Source organism: Gymnodraco acuticeps, unplaced genomic scaffold (assembly GCF_902827175.1).
Source record: "Gymnodraco acuticeps unplaced genomic scaffold, fGymAcu1.1, whole genome shotgun sequence".
Taxonomy (NCBI): domain Eukaryota; kingdom Metazoa; phylum Chordata; class Actinopteri; order Perciformes; family Bathydraconidae; genus Gymnodraco; species Gymnodraco acuticeps.
In genome coordinates, this window is record NW_022992041.1 from 446,006 (window position 1) to 463,268 (window position 17,263).

Consider the following 17,263-nt stretch of genomic DNA (forward strand, 5'->3'; position numbering starts at 1 on the left):
AAAAACAAATCTCCAGGTTCACTTTGAAATCTATAAAGAGAGACTTGACATTTATAATTTGGAAAAACAACGCACGTGCCTTGTTTGCTACCGTTGACGGACAAACAAACCCCCCAGTGTCAATTGCCTCTGAATTTCTATGCCTGCAATGAATTTGCCTCCTTCTTCACTGACAACATTCAGAAAATTAGACAAGCAGTAATATCTCTGCATCAGGTACAGCAAATGTTTTGTCCCTGTGTCCACTTAAAATTAATTCAAACACCATGACACAATTCCATCAGATTAATGATAAAAACCTAGAGGACATTATTCAACTTCTGAAATCCTCCTCCTGCTGCCTTGATATTATACCAACAGGATTTTTCAAAAATGTTTTTCATTGCATGGCCTCAGATCTACTTCATATAGTAAACAAGTCTCTTCACTCAGCTGTTTTTCCACAGGCCCTGAAAACTGAAGTCATCAAACCGCTCTTAAAAAAGAATAATCTAGATGCTTCAGTAATGAACAATTACAGGCCCTTATCAAACCTCCCATTTCTAGGTAAAATCATTGAAAAAGTTGTTTTTCAACAGTTTCAATAACTGTTTTGATGTGTTCCAGTCAGGCTTTCTTCCAAACCACAGCACTGAGACTGCTCTTGTAAAGATCTTCAATAACATCCACTTAAACATAGACAGTGGCAGAACTTCAGTGTTAGTATTATTAGATCTCAGTGCTGCGTTTGACACTGTTGACCACAACATATTACTAGACCGACTAGAAAACTGGGTGGGACTTTCGGAAACAGTTCTAAATTGGTTTGAATCCTACTTAAAGGACAGAAACAACTTTGTTTCTATAGGTAAATACACATCTGAGTTGACAAATATGACATGTGGGGTTCCTCAAGGCTCCATCTTGGGGCCTCTTCTCTTTAACATCTACATGCTACCACTGGCTCAGATAATGAAAAACAACAAAATAAGTTACCATAGTTTATAAAGCATTGAAAGGTTTAGGCCCAAAATACATTTCTGATCTACTGCTAAATTATGAACCATCCAAAACTCTCAGGTCTTCAGGGACTGGTCAGCTTTCTGTCCCCAGAGTCAGAACTAAACATGGAAAAGCAGCGTTCAGTTATCATGCTCCAAATATCTGGAACAAACTCCCAGAAACCTGCAGGTCCGCTGCAACTCTTACTACTTTTAAATCCAGGCTGAAGACTTTTGTTTTTGCCACTGCTTTTAATTGATATATTCATATCTTAAACTGCACTGTAACTTTTATCTTTGCTTTTTAATGCCATTTTCTTAATGTCTTTCATTTTTGTAAAACACTTTGAAGGTAGGTAGTTAAAGTCATTATTGGGGTTAAACTCCCCTCATAGGTGGTTAAAGTCCCCTATGTGTGCCGTTTTGGTTTCAAGACCCTGGTTCCTGGAGGACACCAAAAAAGTCCTAGAAAACACAACTTAAACTTAACCAATGTGCATTTAAAAAAAAAGAGGAATAGTTTTGGCGAAAACTAAAAAGGTACCATGGGGTACAGGAATCCGTTTTGATTTCAAGACCCTGGTTCACGGAGGATACCAAAAAAGTCCTAGAAAGACAAGGTAAACTTAACTATGTGCATTTAAAAATAAAACAGAGGAATAGTTTCGGCGAAAACTAAAATGTACCATGGGGCCAGATTATAATTTTCCAAAGGGGGGTTCGTTTAGCATGAAACACTTGAAATAACTAAAGGACAAGTTAAACGAGAAAGTAGAAAGAAAGGGAGGTGATAGAAAACTATTTCTGCTAAAAAGTTAGCAATGATTGAGAGTCAGACCTAAACATTTCAGATGTGTGTATCTCACACTGCACTGTAACTTGTATTCATGTATCTTTGCTTTTAAAAGAGTGTTTTTAAATGTCATTTTATATCAATGCTTTTAAATTAGTGTTTTCATTTTATAATATGTTTTGTTAATGCTCTTAATATCTTTCATTTTTGAAAAGCACTTTGAATTGCCTTGTGTTGAAATGTGCTATATAAATAAACTTGCCTTGCCTTACCTTACATTGAGTGTTTTATAGTCGAAAACAGTCATAACACAGTGCTGTTGTGTCTCTTACCTTTGGATACTGTTGGATTGGAATGAGAACTCTTTCAGAGAGCTTGATATTTTTATTGCTGATGATATCTAGGTATTTGTTAGTGCTGCCATCTTTTCTCGATTCATCACCTTCATACTTTTCAATCTCTGCAGGAAAACAAAATAGAAGAAACAGATGAAAAGATCATTAGTTTATGTCTTTGAAAACAACATTAGTCAATATCTTCTGCATTACTTTGGAGCCAACAGCGGCATGAAAAACAGGCTGGAGTCACATTGGGAGAAACGTTACTCTGCATTACGGTTAAATATCTTTCTGATTATTTTGTATCTCAGCTGTAAATATGCTCACATTGCAAACTTATAATTATATTAGATTATCCCACTGACTCCTGGTACCTCCTTTTACATCGGGCTCTGTAATCTCATGATCCAGTAATTCCAATCAAAATAACAACAGAGGCAAACAGTCACACTCGCCGCGTTCTTCAGGGCTTTTGGCAGTCTCTGATTCCTGGGACTTGCACGAATGGTGTATTAAACTTATCAGATGAAAGTCCATTGGGCTGGTAAAGACTGGATCTGTGAACTCTCCTAGATCATATTTGCAGATCATTGGTTCCAATCAAACTGCAGGATAGGCAAATCTTGTGCAAATTAGCCCAATAGTTTCCCCAGCCCTTAATGTAATAAGATGAGAAATGAGTAGTGTATATTAAATGTCAGGGTGAGTTTGACAGGAACGCCCTGTGCAGAGCTATTTTCTTGATTGATGCATATTAAAGCACTTGAGCTGAACCACTCTCAATACATGAAGTGCTCCAGAAATGAAGCTATCTCTTGTCCACCTAGCAGGATGCTCCTTGTAGTTTATAATAACCGTTGGAATTACAATTATCAGCCTGCAACACACGGGCTACACAATTAAGGACGTTCCTGAATGAGACCAAGAACGAGTCAGCAACAGCTACTTGGTTTCATTATTAAAAAACTCAAGAGTTCATTTAGTCTGGAGCACTTCACCGTTATCTGAGCTGTCAACAGCCAGTGGATAGAGCTGAGGTCAAAAACAGCTGCAGCCAATTGGATGTTTCATTACGGACAAATGAATGTAATGTATTATCACCGAACAACATTCGGATTGACGCATTCCTCAGTTTTTCTGTTCACCAAGGAAGGAAATTGCTCACAGAAAGGAATATGTTCTCATGAGGGGGCTGAATCCACCATAAGATTCATGTTTCCCTTCCCAGGATTTGACTAGTAGGCTAAAAGTAATGCCATGTTGAAACAGTGTTCTGGTTTATGTTCCCAGCGAGACTTTTCCTTGACGTGACCTTCTGGACGTCCATTACTCCAGCTTAATGATCCCTCTGTTCAGTTCCAACATTCACCCACTAGCAGTTCCTAATGGCCAGTGGTATCATTTTTACACCCAGGGTTCATTTGTTTGATATTGCTATTGTCTGGGAAATCACCAAGACAAAACTCCAACAGCTTGAAATGGCCCGATTTCTTCCAGCGTGACACAATCTCTCTGATTGTGCCTGATTGTCCGAGGAAGATCGTTTAAATTGGAACATGCCATCTCCAGTTTTTTTGCAGTTTTTTTTTGTGGGATGACTCTAACGCTACAAGACTTCCTGGAAAAATTGAGCTGACCCAACTGGGCGGGTGCTAATAAATGAATGTTTAAAATTGTTGGTAATCAATTATGCAGAAATCGATACCAGATGGAGAAGCCTTAAACTACTAATATTAAGCGAAGAAAGAATTGTGTTAATCACTTTTGAAGAATTATTCCAGTCTAGACTATAATGTTTTCAATGCACTCAGTCTTATTTGAAAAATCTACACTATAGAGTGTATTTTCACATCCCACGATGAGGCTCTAATGGAAAGGACTGTATCGGTAAACTCAGTGAACTCTGTGAACAGGTAATGCTTACTCACAACACCATCGCCTGCCTCTGGGTACAGACTGTGCCTGAAAACCTTTGCTGAATCACAGGTAAACAGATTGAAAGACCCCTCCAACCTTTTATTCCCTTCAACATGTGGCTGATTCACACCTCCTTTTGTGACACTTTACACCAGACAGGTGTCCCAGGAAAAAAAACATGTCTTTTAAAAATAGCATTTATGCGTTCTTGCCTGAGGAGAGAAATCAAACACAACCTTTACAAACAGAAACACATTTTGAGATAGCTCTGCTTTATAGACAGTAGACAGACAGGGTACTGATGAATACAGTATGTTTGTATACAGGAGGAGAATGTGGATTCAGTTCTGTTGGTGTTTGGGTTCTGGGAATGTCAAAGATTGTCAGTGGGTCCACCACACAAACTAAAAAATATCAACAACTACTGGATGAATTGCAATGCATTGTGGTACATTCCTGGTCCCCAATGGATGAATCACAATAAAATGTTTGATTTTTTAGAGCTTCACAATTAATAGAACTTCCATTGAAATCACAATATGGGCTAGTTTATAGTTTATTAGGATCCCCATTAGCTGGTGCATAACAACAGCTAATCTTCCTGGGGTCCACAAATAACATAAAACATGACATTCGACAGTACATTACAAGACAATGATACAAATCGTGTACAGCGTCAATTTTCCTTCAAACAGTGACTTTCAAAGCGCAGCGCTTTGTCACCAATCCTGTTTGTAATATACATAGATCGGATTTCGCGGCGTAGTCATGGGGGAGGGGGTCTGCAGTTTGGTGGACTAAGGATTGCACCACTGCTTTTTGCAGATGATGTGGTTCTAATGGCTTCATCGGTCTGCGACCTTCAGCACTCACTGGATCGGTTCGCAACCGAGTGTGAAGCGGCTGGGATGAGGATCAGCACCTCCAAATCTGAGGCCATGGTTCTCAGCAGGAAACCGATGGACTGTCCACTCCAAGTAGGGAATGAGTCCTTACCCCAAGTGAAGGAGTTCAAGTATCTCGGGGTCTTGTTCTCGAGTGAGGGAACAATGGAGCGTGAGATGGGCCGGAGAATCGGAGCAGCGGGAGCGGTACTGCAGTTGCTTTACCGCACCGTTGTGACGAAAAGGGAGCTGAGCCAGAAGGCAAAGCTCTGTCTACCGGGCCATTTTCGTTCCTACCCTCACCTATGGTCCTGAAGGATGGGTCATGACCGAAAGAACGAGATCGCGAATACAAGCGGCCGAGATGGGTTTTCTCCGCAGGGTGGCTGGTGTCTCCCTTAGGGATAAGGTGAGAAGTTCGGTCATCCGGGAGGGACTCGGAGTTGAGCCGCTCCTCCTTCGCGTCGAAAGGAGCCAGTTGAGGTGGTTCGGGCACCTAGTTAGGATGCCACCTGGGCGCCTACCTAGGGAGGTGTTCCAAGCACGTCCAGCTGGGAAGAGACCAAGGGGTAGACCTAGGACCAGGTGGAGGGATTATATCTCTTCGCTGGCCTGGGAGCACCTTGGGATCCCCCAGTCAGAGCTGGTTGATGTGGCCAGGGAAAAGAAAGTTTGGGGCTCACGGATAAGCGGGAGAAGATGGATGGATGGATGGACAGTGACTTTCATATCAACCATCACATACAGCTTATTTTCTGATTCCCCATTTCCTTGGAAAGAAAAAGAAAAAAAAAAAGAATAATAATAATAGTGATTTTACAAATGTAAAGGGCAATTCGATTTCTTTCAATGATAATGAAAATAATGATTTGAAAAGGATCAATCCCTCCAATATCGTGAATCATATCACAATTGGAGTTTCAGTCGCAATTCGTTTTTATATCCAAATCAGGCAGCCCTAATAGGTGCTCCTTTTTGTTCTCTAGTGGCATCATCAGGGTAACATAATGAGGTTGATTAAATACCTACAAAACTATTTTTTCCCATGTCAATGTGGCTGACATTAGCATTAAGCTAAACGCCCTGCTGTGTTTAAAAGCCGTCTCAAAAGAGCTGTTAGCATGTTCTCTCAACAATAATCAACGCACCATCAGCTAACACCCTAAAAACAGCATATTTTAAGAACAAATCCTTCCGGCAATAAGAATTATCAGCAAAAGTGGATAACATTGTTATATAGTCACAACGTCCACATACAAAATAGCTTTGATTCGATGGACGGGTCAACAAAATATTGGGCATCAGGAAGATAATTTATTTGTTTTTACTTAAATTCAGAATACTTGTTGATTGTTAAAGTTGTGGTAGTTTGAATACTAGTATTTGCATATATGTTGGTTAGTCATCCCATCGTATAAAGCTCATTTGCATTTGAACAGTTTTTTGTCCCAGTTTCAGGTTTGATCAAGCATTCATCTCTTGATATCCTCTAACAGTAGTTTTGGTCGCTTGGGTCAGAATTTGTTTTTGGCTATGTTTCTATTATGGCGAGTTTCACTGTCAAATGGACATGGTGTTTATATCTTATGAATACAGTAATAGTGTATTTCTAGCCAATGAACATGATTATACTCTGGAACAGCACAACATGGGAAACACCTTTATTCTGGTCTGCAGCCTGCCAGTGAACTCTGAAGAAGATTATGTTTGTGAGAGAAAAAGAGGGAGAGAATGAGGTAAATCCTTTCCCTCCACAAAAAGAGTAAAATTAGCTTAGGGCTGTCAAGTTAACGCGTTAATAACGCGTTAACGCAAAAAAAAATTAACGCCACTAATTATTTTAACGCATGTGTATTTTTTTTCCTCGGCCGCCCCGTAGTTTCAGAGCGCATCGAGTTTAAAATACCATCTACAAGCTGATGCTGACAGCCCCGCTCCTGCCGCCCGCTTGTGGCAGACCACACTTCCACGCTCACCGACAGGCACCGACTGGCCATCTGGAGGACCGGGAGGGTGTGTGTATGTGTGGCTCGAGCGAGCGAGAGAGAGACCTTACGTGCATTGTTGTTGTTAGCATCTGGTGCTAGATATAAGGAGCTGCTTAAATGAAAACAGAGGAGCGACATTTCGCCGACAACTGCGCCGAGCACTTGACTTTATGCAGGCAGCCAGACAGCGGGACATTGTACGAGAAGTCAGCACACTCAGCACGGATAGTGCAACATGATTGCAGCGTCCAGGCAGCTCCCGTTCGAGCTCCAATGATCCATCTCTCACACACACACACACACACACACACACACACACACACACACACACACACACACACACACACACACACACACACACACACACACACACACACACACACACACACACACACACACCACACACACACACACACACACACACACACACACACACACACACACACACACACCATTTTTATTGTATGAGAGGTTCCAGGTTGAATTGAGGCGAATATTTGTAATGTTCAGAAGTTGTTGTGTTTAATTTTCATGAGAATATTTGTCATTGTTCAAATGATAATAAACATTAGCATAAAGCATATTTGTCCACTCATATGTTGATAAGAGTATTAAAAACTTGAAAAATATTCCTCTAAGGTACATTTAAAACAGATAAAAAATGTGCGATTAATTTGAGATTAATCGCGATTAACTATGGACAATCATGCGATTAAATATTTTAATCGACTGACAGCCCTAATATATATATATATATATATATATCTGGGGAAACATTCACATGAGTATCATCGTTGTCAAATATGTTGCAGGGAATGACGGGAGTCAAAAGATCAGAGGAGCGAGAATGTGCTTTGAAGGTTACTGGTTTCGCACAGAATGAAAAATATCTCATTGGGGGAACTGAATGAGTAAAACACTCACGGTTATTCTGGGGCTGTGGATCCCCTCTGTTGGTCTGCCCAAACTGCTTCAGTGGAGCTGCTCAGTGACCGAGAATGAAAATACAATCTGTGGTTTAACTGGGCAGCTATACTAGATACATTTGTGCAACTGAAAAAAAAAATTGTCAGCCTGCCATGGCTTAAGGTTAAAACCAGCTTTGGTCTGTATGAAGCAACACAGACTGAGAAACAGTTTGAAGTTCATTTATCCTGGACACCAGTAAAATATCAATACACAGAACTGTATTCTTAGTTTTTATAATACAAGCTTCTAACGGAGATTTGGATATTCAAAGGTTTTATTGTCATATGCACAAGCTACAGTGTAGCAATGGCAAGGACATTCTTCTGACCTGAGCTCCTCCAACAATGCAACATATATAATAAAATACAAAATAAAAAGTAGTGCAAAAAGTCTATATAAATATCAATAGAATATGGGATGTGTACAAGAACAGAATATGAAATTAAATAATGTTAACTAAGACTAAATTAAATATGGTTTATTGCGGTGATAACTATTTATATAAATTGGTATATTGCAAGATGACAAATTTGATTTTGTAGCGACTATTAACAGAGATGGGGCTCCTTTATTTCAGAAACTAGTTCCTTTCAGTAAACCTGCTGCACCACCGGAGAGTTTATGTACTAAACAGGACATTCTTGCCGAGCAAAAACCTATTTTTCTATTGAGGTATGGCAGGATGATGGACTGTGTTGCACTGATATTATCTCTCACTACTTGCACAGACTGGAATTCACCAGAAGCTCTCGTATATTTTGCTAAACGGACAATACCACAAACATAAATGGGCTACTGTGTTTGAACTGCTGCCAGTAAATAATAGCATGATGTATGCAGAAGTTCAATAACATCTGAAGAAGGGGGAATGGGAGCGGCACCATTTGTTGGGAGATAATATGTTTACTGTCGGCTGTTTATCCTCACATCGTAGCTTTATTGGATTCACTTGTTGTTTGCCATACAGTCCGTGCAACTAAAGCATGCACTTTCTTCTGCTGCTAGATGGGAGCTGTTTGTAAACTGCGTATGCTTTCATTTCTGATAATGTTGGTGTGTGGAAATTGTCTCTTACTGCACTGCTAGGGGGTTTATGTGTTGTTTCTTCTGATGGGTCAACAGAGAAATGTGGACTCAGAGAAACCTCACACACTATAATACAGCCAAACACATCACTGGTCCCTATATAAAAAACGTTTGATTAACTCCCACATTGTAGCGCTGACGTGCCACAAAGCGACTTGATGAGATAAAACAAGAGCATGAAGATGAAGCTCATCACGGCCAACAAAGACAAATCTGATATCTGACGTGCTCTGTGCGTCCTTCCCAGTTTTCCACTGTGCTAGCCTTTTATTTTGCAAACCTGGCTGAAACCTTGAATAACATGCAAAGGATTCGACAAGCATTAAAGAAAACTGCATAGTAAATGCTAGAAAAACATATTTGAACTTCCTATTTCTATCAGGTTTAGTTGCTGCTATCAATCTTTACAAATCTGTGAAAACAAATCATTACTGTAAGATTAGAGAGTCACTTTATTTATATTTACCCTGCTAAATGTGTCAATACTGAAATTGAGTGATTATTAATTCCTTCGCTTTATTACTTCTTTCCTTTACAACTGCAGTTACAAAACGCAAAGGCTTTTTAGAGTGCAGCCATTAGCCTGAAGACCGCAAAATTATTCTTTGATTTCTTCCACCTACTGAGTGCTATATCTTAGACTTCACAATGCAAAAATGAATCAATGTAATTATTTTTCCAATACCTAATTGCTTGTTCACATCCAACACGGAAAGAGGTAGGGCTCCACTTAGCAGTGCAGTGTAGACCTGTGGGGGGGGGAATGGAGGACGAGATGTGCAATTAATTCTGTCCTTATTCCCTCTGGACTGGTGAATGTAAATGCATGGGGTTGGAAATAGGTTGGCCACATGCTGTCTATGTGTTTTTAACTGAGCCGCACTGAGGCAAATTGCATAGAGCCCGTTGACACACTGATAAAGTATTAAATCTTCAAAGTAATTATAATGCCATCTTCATATTCTCTGCTGAGTGGTCGATGGATAGCGAAGTCAAAAACGAATTACTTTTCAAATTAATGACATATTAAAAAGCAGGCAACCTACACACATTTTAATCATGAAATATCATATATTTATTTTAACAAGTCGGACAGGATTGAAAGATTTTGTAGACAACATGGCCTAAAGTCATATATATATATATATAATATATATATATATATATGTTCTGTTTCTCTAGTAGTCTATATATATGTGTAGTATATGTTATTTTTATTCCATTATATAAACAGTGTGATGGTATTATACATGACATGTGTGACTGAAATGTACATATAATATACATCTGTAATTGTACAGTTATGCTTTATTATATCTGAGGGTGCATGGGTGATTGAATGTTTCTGTTATGTGTGAGGCATTCTGGCTGTTATACATATATGTGCATATGTTTCACTACCACTGGATATAACTCAGAGTTCTCTGTGTGTCTGACTGTCAACTTTCAAGCATGTGACATTTAACATTACCACAGTTAATACTGTTTTTGTTCAACAAACACAAGTTGTATGTATTCCTTCTATAGAGGGTGGAGGCTTGGCTTTGATAAGGAGGAGATGTGGGGATATATTTAATGTGGCTGACCATTTAGTGCTGTTGAATCTTTTGAAAGAAAATATCAATACACATTCAGAAAGAAAGACGACATGGAGCTTGGAAAATGATTATGATTAGTGGCGTCTGCCTTCACTTTTGTCCTGTTGATGACAAATGTCCAACAGAGAATGAGATCTGCAATTATTCCTCTGACTTGTTGAACCGTTTTTTTGTATTATATTTATTTTGGTCGTTTTTTAAAGTTGATGTATAATTGAATTGCCATGTAATTAATAGTAAATGTCAATGTTGTTGTACTGTTGCAGCAAATAGTGTTATTGACCTATTTATTATTTGATTGATTGATCATCAGTTTTTGCTGTCTTGTTTTTTTTTTTGCTTAGGCATCCTGTCCCCTATGAAACTTGACTTCCTTGTCTGATTGGATGGTCTCTGTTAATGATATGTTGAACAGCACATTGGCTTCCATCAGCATAGTGGTTTATAAATAATGCCTAAACAAAGAAAAAGACCAATGTAAGCAGACTTTAAATCCATTATAACAACAAATACATTTGCCTCCACACAAGCATATTGTGTGAACCTGTAATAAAGTTGGCAGTCACTTCAAATAAGTCACCTACAAGTGAACTGAAAGTGATTTATCAAACACATTACCGAAGACTTGCTGTCGTTTAGCTTCTTTCCTAAATGTGTGATCTAAACTCTTATTGTTATTTTCCTTGTTTTTCCTTTTTTGACTTTAAAAATCCCATTTCTATTTCTGTATGTAATGTTGTAACTCAGTCTTGATAGAGTGTCGGCTAAATGCTGAAAAATGTAATGCAATGTATCACTTTCCTAACATGTAATTGTTGTGTCCTTTTGATAGGTCATACCACATGGGCTGCTGTTTTTCTTTGGCTATGAGCTGGGTCACTGCTGGATACTGAACAGTCCATAATGGATAGACTGATGAAAGGAGCGGCCATTTTTAAATAAGAGAGAAATAGATTAAATGCAAATCGTTTTTCAGAGAGAGAGAGAGAACTGCATCCTGTGGTGAGGCATCGTCCAAATCAATTATAACAAAGTTGTACGTTCCCGACTTATCAGGCCATGTATTTGTGAGGAAAGCCTGTGCCCCTGCAATATGTATTTTTACTGCACCATACAAAAACAGCAACTCTTTCTGGATGTAAAGTCTGACATATTCAGAGTATAGAGTTCTATTTACTGAACAGTCACTGATTGAATCTAACCATCTCAACAACTAATTATAACTTCATTATCAGCTGACTGAAACCAAAGGCTAAAACAGTTGCAGTGTATTGCATGGGTTCATGCATTGTCTGATTAATTTTAATTTAAGTCAAAGGGTCATTGCCCAAAATGTGGTGTGAGCTTGTTTTCAATAAAGCCGTGACTGAACATTTTCCTCTGCCCGGAGTTGGCACAGTATATTCTCACATTGACAATGTGTGCAAGCAGAAATGGAAAAATACTGTAATTTGCTGCTGGTTACTTCCTCACTATCTAAGAATGTTTCGTCCTTTGGCTAAATGCAAGGAGGACAAAGACATGATAATTAGAAAACTCATATATTATGTGGATTAAAATGGTGATTTGATAACAGACAGTTTCAAGACAAAGGCATTTTAAACTGAAAATATTGTACTCAATGGATATTAAACTGTCAAAATCATGACATTGCGTAAGTGAAAAGTCTTAAAGGGTCCTTGAGCGGTGGGGGGGGGGGGGGAAGAATAATACTCATAACTATGTATTCATTAGAATACAATTACCTGAAACAAGGAATCGTGTTTTCGTTATCCTAGTTTCTACATAGGGAGTGGGTCCTCCTCACAGTCTGCTATGAGCGGACAAACTAAACACTGTCTCTAGAGGGCCTAAAGGCTAATGTACTTCTCCGACACGCTTGTATAACGGCAGTAACCCCGACCGCAGCCTGAAGTTTGTTGCTCATAAAGTAGAGTTATGGTAAGGAGGACCTCTGAGCAAGTAGTTAGGTTAAACGTTCTTATAGATACCACGGCTTTACAAAAACAAAACCTCTTGTCGTGTCCATGCTCTCTTATGCTTTACTTAATATGAGTCACAGTGTTGGTCCTCCTCCATATCTCATCTCATCTTTTATTCAGAGAAGTCTACATCTTTCAAATCTCATGCAGATTTGTTTGTCCTGTCACTGTGCCTAGCAGCATTTGTGAGTGCATTTAAATATTACAGACCCTGTCAGAACGCTTAGTGACATTGTTAACTGGATCTGTGATTGAGAAAACAAATGTGAGAAAGTTCCCCTTTACATTACAAATATAAACACAGCAGTTTGTTTTTCTCAACAATTCAGCATGTCTGCTTCCCTGTCTGTTTTTCTTTTGAACTTATTAGGAATCACATTGGTTTTCATGGCATGGCCGGGATACGTGGCATGTAGGAAAACCAGTGGGATCCATTAAAGGGTTCCAGCTTTGACACTCACTCCAACCCACTTTAAAACAAACAACTACGCTGTTGTTTTTCATTAGGTGTACGCTACACTGAAATATGATAATAAGGTCTGAAAGGAGCACTTATGTTGTCAAAAAACTCTTATACATGTTGTATTAAATCTATTACAACAAAGGAATTCAATACAACTCTTCCTTTTTCATCATCAATCCAGCTCACACTTTGCTCTAAATGGGAATTATTACCACCCACCACTATTGTTCCCAAACAGCACTAAATGTGCTCAAAGACACTCAAATGATTTGAGGCAACATGATTTAAACCCTTATTCACTTGAAATGAAGCTGCTAGACTGAGGCCATAGTGAGTCCATGCTGTGCTGTTAGTTGTGTATGATGAGGATTACATGCTTTGCTATTCAATGATTACTAGCTGTGAATGTATAAATCTGTCATTTGTAACTGTCCTCTGATGTGATTCTACATTATCTATGAGGAATAAATGACAACAATAATACAAACTTTGTGGAAAGTTTTTAAAGCTATTAACAGATGTTGCTCACACATGATTATGCTGAACATGTTCAGAGATGATAAAAATAACTGACAGTTTATTAAACTGATTGTCCACAATTGTGTTTGATGCATACTGTTCTGGGTTGACATTGGAATGCAGTGGATTATAATGACAATCTATTTTTGTTTGAATCCTTCTATGTGAGTCAGCCTTCAGAACATTTGGCAAAGTGTGTTGTGTGAAGAATGATCTCATCTGCATCACAGTTAACAACAAGAGCTGGCCTGTCAGGTGTCTCATCAACACATTTCAGCTGCAAAGCTCAAGGGGCGGGAGTCACCAGAGCACTAACACCCCGTCCAATCAGAACGCATTAATCTGACACAGACTTACTTTACCGCTTTCAACCAACTTGTCAGAAACTGTTCAAGCAAGAAAAGTGGTGTTTCACTCGGACAAAAAAGTAACAAATAATAATTGACTTAAACCAATGGGTCACATGTTACAGGAATATATGAATACATAAAGTAATATGTTTGAGATTACTTTACAGTAAATATGTACATTGCAGTAAGTAAAAGGTGTTTACCTGAAATGTTGTTGAGGGTTAATATACCACATATGAAAGCATTGTGTTTTAGTTCGGTCATTTCATATCTGATATTTGCTATCTTCTGAGACATACGATGCCAAGTTCTTTCCTGATGGTTTTCTTGCCTCTGTTTTTAATTTAAATAGAGTCCTTTAAACCCATGTTGCCTGAACGCCTTTGACTCTATGACACCAGAATAAAAGTAAATTAAATCACCCAAAAAAGCACTCAAACCTTCAGAGCACTGAATCAAAACTGCAGAAATATATTTTAGACCAAATGAGCTGAGCTGTGTTTTTGAGTTTGCTTTGTGATAATGAGCTTTGTTTGAAAGTGACACATTGTTAGCAAGTGAATGACACTTTATTTTAATGCTGCAGTTTGGAGCTGATTATAATGACCTGTTAGATATACTGTAACGTTAAATCAGAAGAAAGACTGGAGAACATTTGTCTCAATAGCATTAGGTCCCCCCCTGTGACCTTGATGACAGTTTGCAGTCATAACTTGTGATAAAAAGAGAACAAAAAGACCATGCCACATTCACATTAATGGTGTTGCAGTTGTATTTTTCATATTGTATCTATGACTCCTGTTACAAATAGCACTTATGTGTCAGGTAGATCTCCTCAAAATATCCGACTCATGTAATTTGATGAGTGTAATGGATTTTAAATCAAGAAAGTGTGTTAAATTTACTGAAAACGGAGTAATTATGTTTTGAAAAAGATATTGCAATCCTGATATGCTGAATATGCAACAGCTGGCAAAATCATAAAAATGAACATGTTCAACCTTAAAAATAAACAGTGCATTGTTTCCCCAGTTAATTATACATTAAAGCCAATTAGTAATTTTCCATTTTAAATCTTGGGGATCAGTATATGTTGTGGATGTTGTCTGCCAGAGCTTGACCTTGGAGGGCAGTGGGTTACAATAGGAGGTGAGAACTCACTACACTCACTTTACTTTCTTTGTTTACTGCATTATTCCCTGGATGAGAAACCCCCAGAAAAGTTCTGCACTGGAGCCAAACAATAGCTGCCTGCATCCAACACACAGCACAGTGAACCCACTGCCATGAAACAAGCATTAAGAGTCAAGGGCAGTGGGTTAAAAATAAACTCACATTGGGTCACTATAGCCCACAAAAATCCAACACTGATGGTTTTTAATTGCAGGGATCATGGTGAATGCCTCTGAAGAAGAGGACTTAAAATACCTGACTTACCTTCTGCAAGCAGACGCACGGCATGAACATAGGTGGGGTCCAAGCCCTTCTTCTCGGCTACCAGTTCAGGTAAGCACTTCTCCGGATGCATTGTTTTATTTGAGCAGACCTCTTCCTCGGTCATGGAGGTGAAGCGACAGAGGGCTGAGCGTCGGAATGCAACTGTAAACCTTCCCGCTCCGGCTTTTCAGTAGCTTCAATCTACCAGTCTAAAGAGCGCCACAAGAAAAAACAAAACCCTCCAAAAATAAATCGTCCCGGGTCTCCGAGATGCCTGACTGGAGGCTGAGATGTAATTCAGAGGTGTGAGCGACTGGAGGAAGCTTTGACTTGTGATTCAGAGGTGTGAGCCCATTTCCTCCACCGCTGCCTGCTGCCTCACCTCGGCACCCCGCCAGACTCTCACACTCAGTGGGTCTGCAGCCCGCGCTGCTCCCCGCCCCTCAGCATCATTATCGGCCATATTCCGGGACAGGCGCTGCTGGAAAACAAAGCCGGTCCCCGCTGAGCGAAAACCAATTGAGCAATGTGCATGGAGGGAATGGATTTAAGAAATACAAATAAAAAAAGTTGACGTTGCAGTGGCTGACAATAATACCTGCAATATTTCCCTTATAAAATGAAAGAATATTAACTTGTATGCTTGTTATGTTGCCTATTAAAAAACTATTGCCTAAGGTCAAGGTACATTTGTTATAAGGTGCCAGTCACGATGTAAGTCCCTGTAAGAGCTATCAGTGGAGTCTATTAAAGTGTGTATGATAAGTTTAATTATGGATGAAAATCTTACTAGTAAGAAAGATAGTGCCTTATCTCCAAGAAAAAACATTCCTTATCCAAACAAAAAGGTGGCCTGTGAGTTTCTGTTCAAAGTTCCCTAGAGTAGCTCACACCTAAAACTATGTGTGCATTATGTAGAATATAATAGAATTGGGAGGGATGAAACCCTCTTTTAATATTCACAAAGGCAGAGCACACAGCACACACAGTGACATTTGGCCTCTGCATTTAACCCATCCCTGTACCAGGAGTCTTGTACCCATGTACTTTATGGAGAAAGGACAGGTTTTAAACCCATGTGTCGCTGTCCGAGGTGCTGAACACTTGCTGCATGACTGATATTTCTCTTTTTATTACATGTATTCTAAATGATAACCTACCACGAGAATACACCACAAAAAGGAGCTCTTTCTAATGTTGCATTTGCTTTTTTCAGTAGGGCAAATATTCTGACTCATTAGTGCACTTGGATGTTAATCAGCCTACCTTGGTATATTTACAAGTAAACAATCCAGTATAAGAGTCAGAATAATGTATAGTTCTCACATCCTGTGCTGTGGGGGCTCAGGTAGTCAAGAAGAGCTATGTCTGCTTGTGAAGTGAATTATATGACACTACCTTAAAGAGGTTTCAATGTCAAGTGAATGCTTCATTAGGTCTTTATGAAGCAATGTCAGTGGTGTCAGCAGTGTAAGCATGCATCCCATATGAAACGCTTCCCTTGTCCCGTAGTATGATATTGGCTTGAGTCCTAAAGTCGTCTGAAGCGCAGCACGCAGGCTGCTTTACTTACTCACTCTTCAGTTTGAGCAGAAGAGGCTGGTGAATGACCAATTGTAGCTCCACTTGACCTTTACAGTTGACTCAGACTGCACTGACCAGAATCACTAAGACTGTGAGGGGAATACACACTGTTGAATGAGAGTCCATTTGTATGAATCTATTATTGTTCTACCACAAATGTAAGACTATCAATAAACGTTAAAAGTATGAACATAAGATGAAAGTTTGTTGACTATGCCCACATAACTTCCTTTTTCATGTGTGTCATTAATATGTACTTTTTAAACACTATTTCTTCCATTTGACCTTTAAATTATCTTGACATTGAAGATGAGTATGACGTTTGTCTTTGTTTGGTAGACTAATACATGGTGCAATGCTATTGGTTTCAGGGTC

General features: G+C 39.1%; 1 protein-coding gene across 3 annotated transcripts in view; it reads right to left on the reverse strand.

The window, feature by feature from the left end:
* The window catches only part of khdrbs2 (KH domain containing, RNA binding, signal transduction associated 2), a 76,858-nt gene extending 61,095 nt beyond the window's left edge, over positions 1 to 15,763 (reverse strand). Inside the window, exons 1-2 of one of the 3 annotated variants that reach the window (XR_004567625.1) lie at positions 15,305 to 15,763; positions 2,106 to 2,233 (exon numbers count right to left, since the gene is read on the reverse strand). Coding sequence is in view for 2 of the 3 variants with exons in the window: in XM_034201871.1 (XP_034057762.1) it covers positions 2,106 to 2,233; positions 15,305 to 15,428 (252 nt within the window). In the remaining variant the exon portion in view is untranslated. The remainder of the gene's footprint in view (positions 1 to 2,105; positions 2,234 to 15,304) is intronic. The other 2 variants (XM_034201871.1, XM_034201870.1) reach the window with 2 other exon arrangements.
* Positions 15,764 to 17,263: the final 1,500 nt, after the last annotated feature.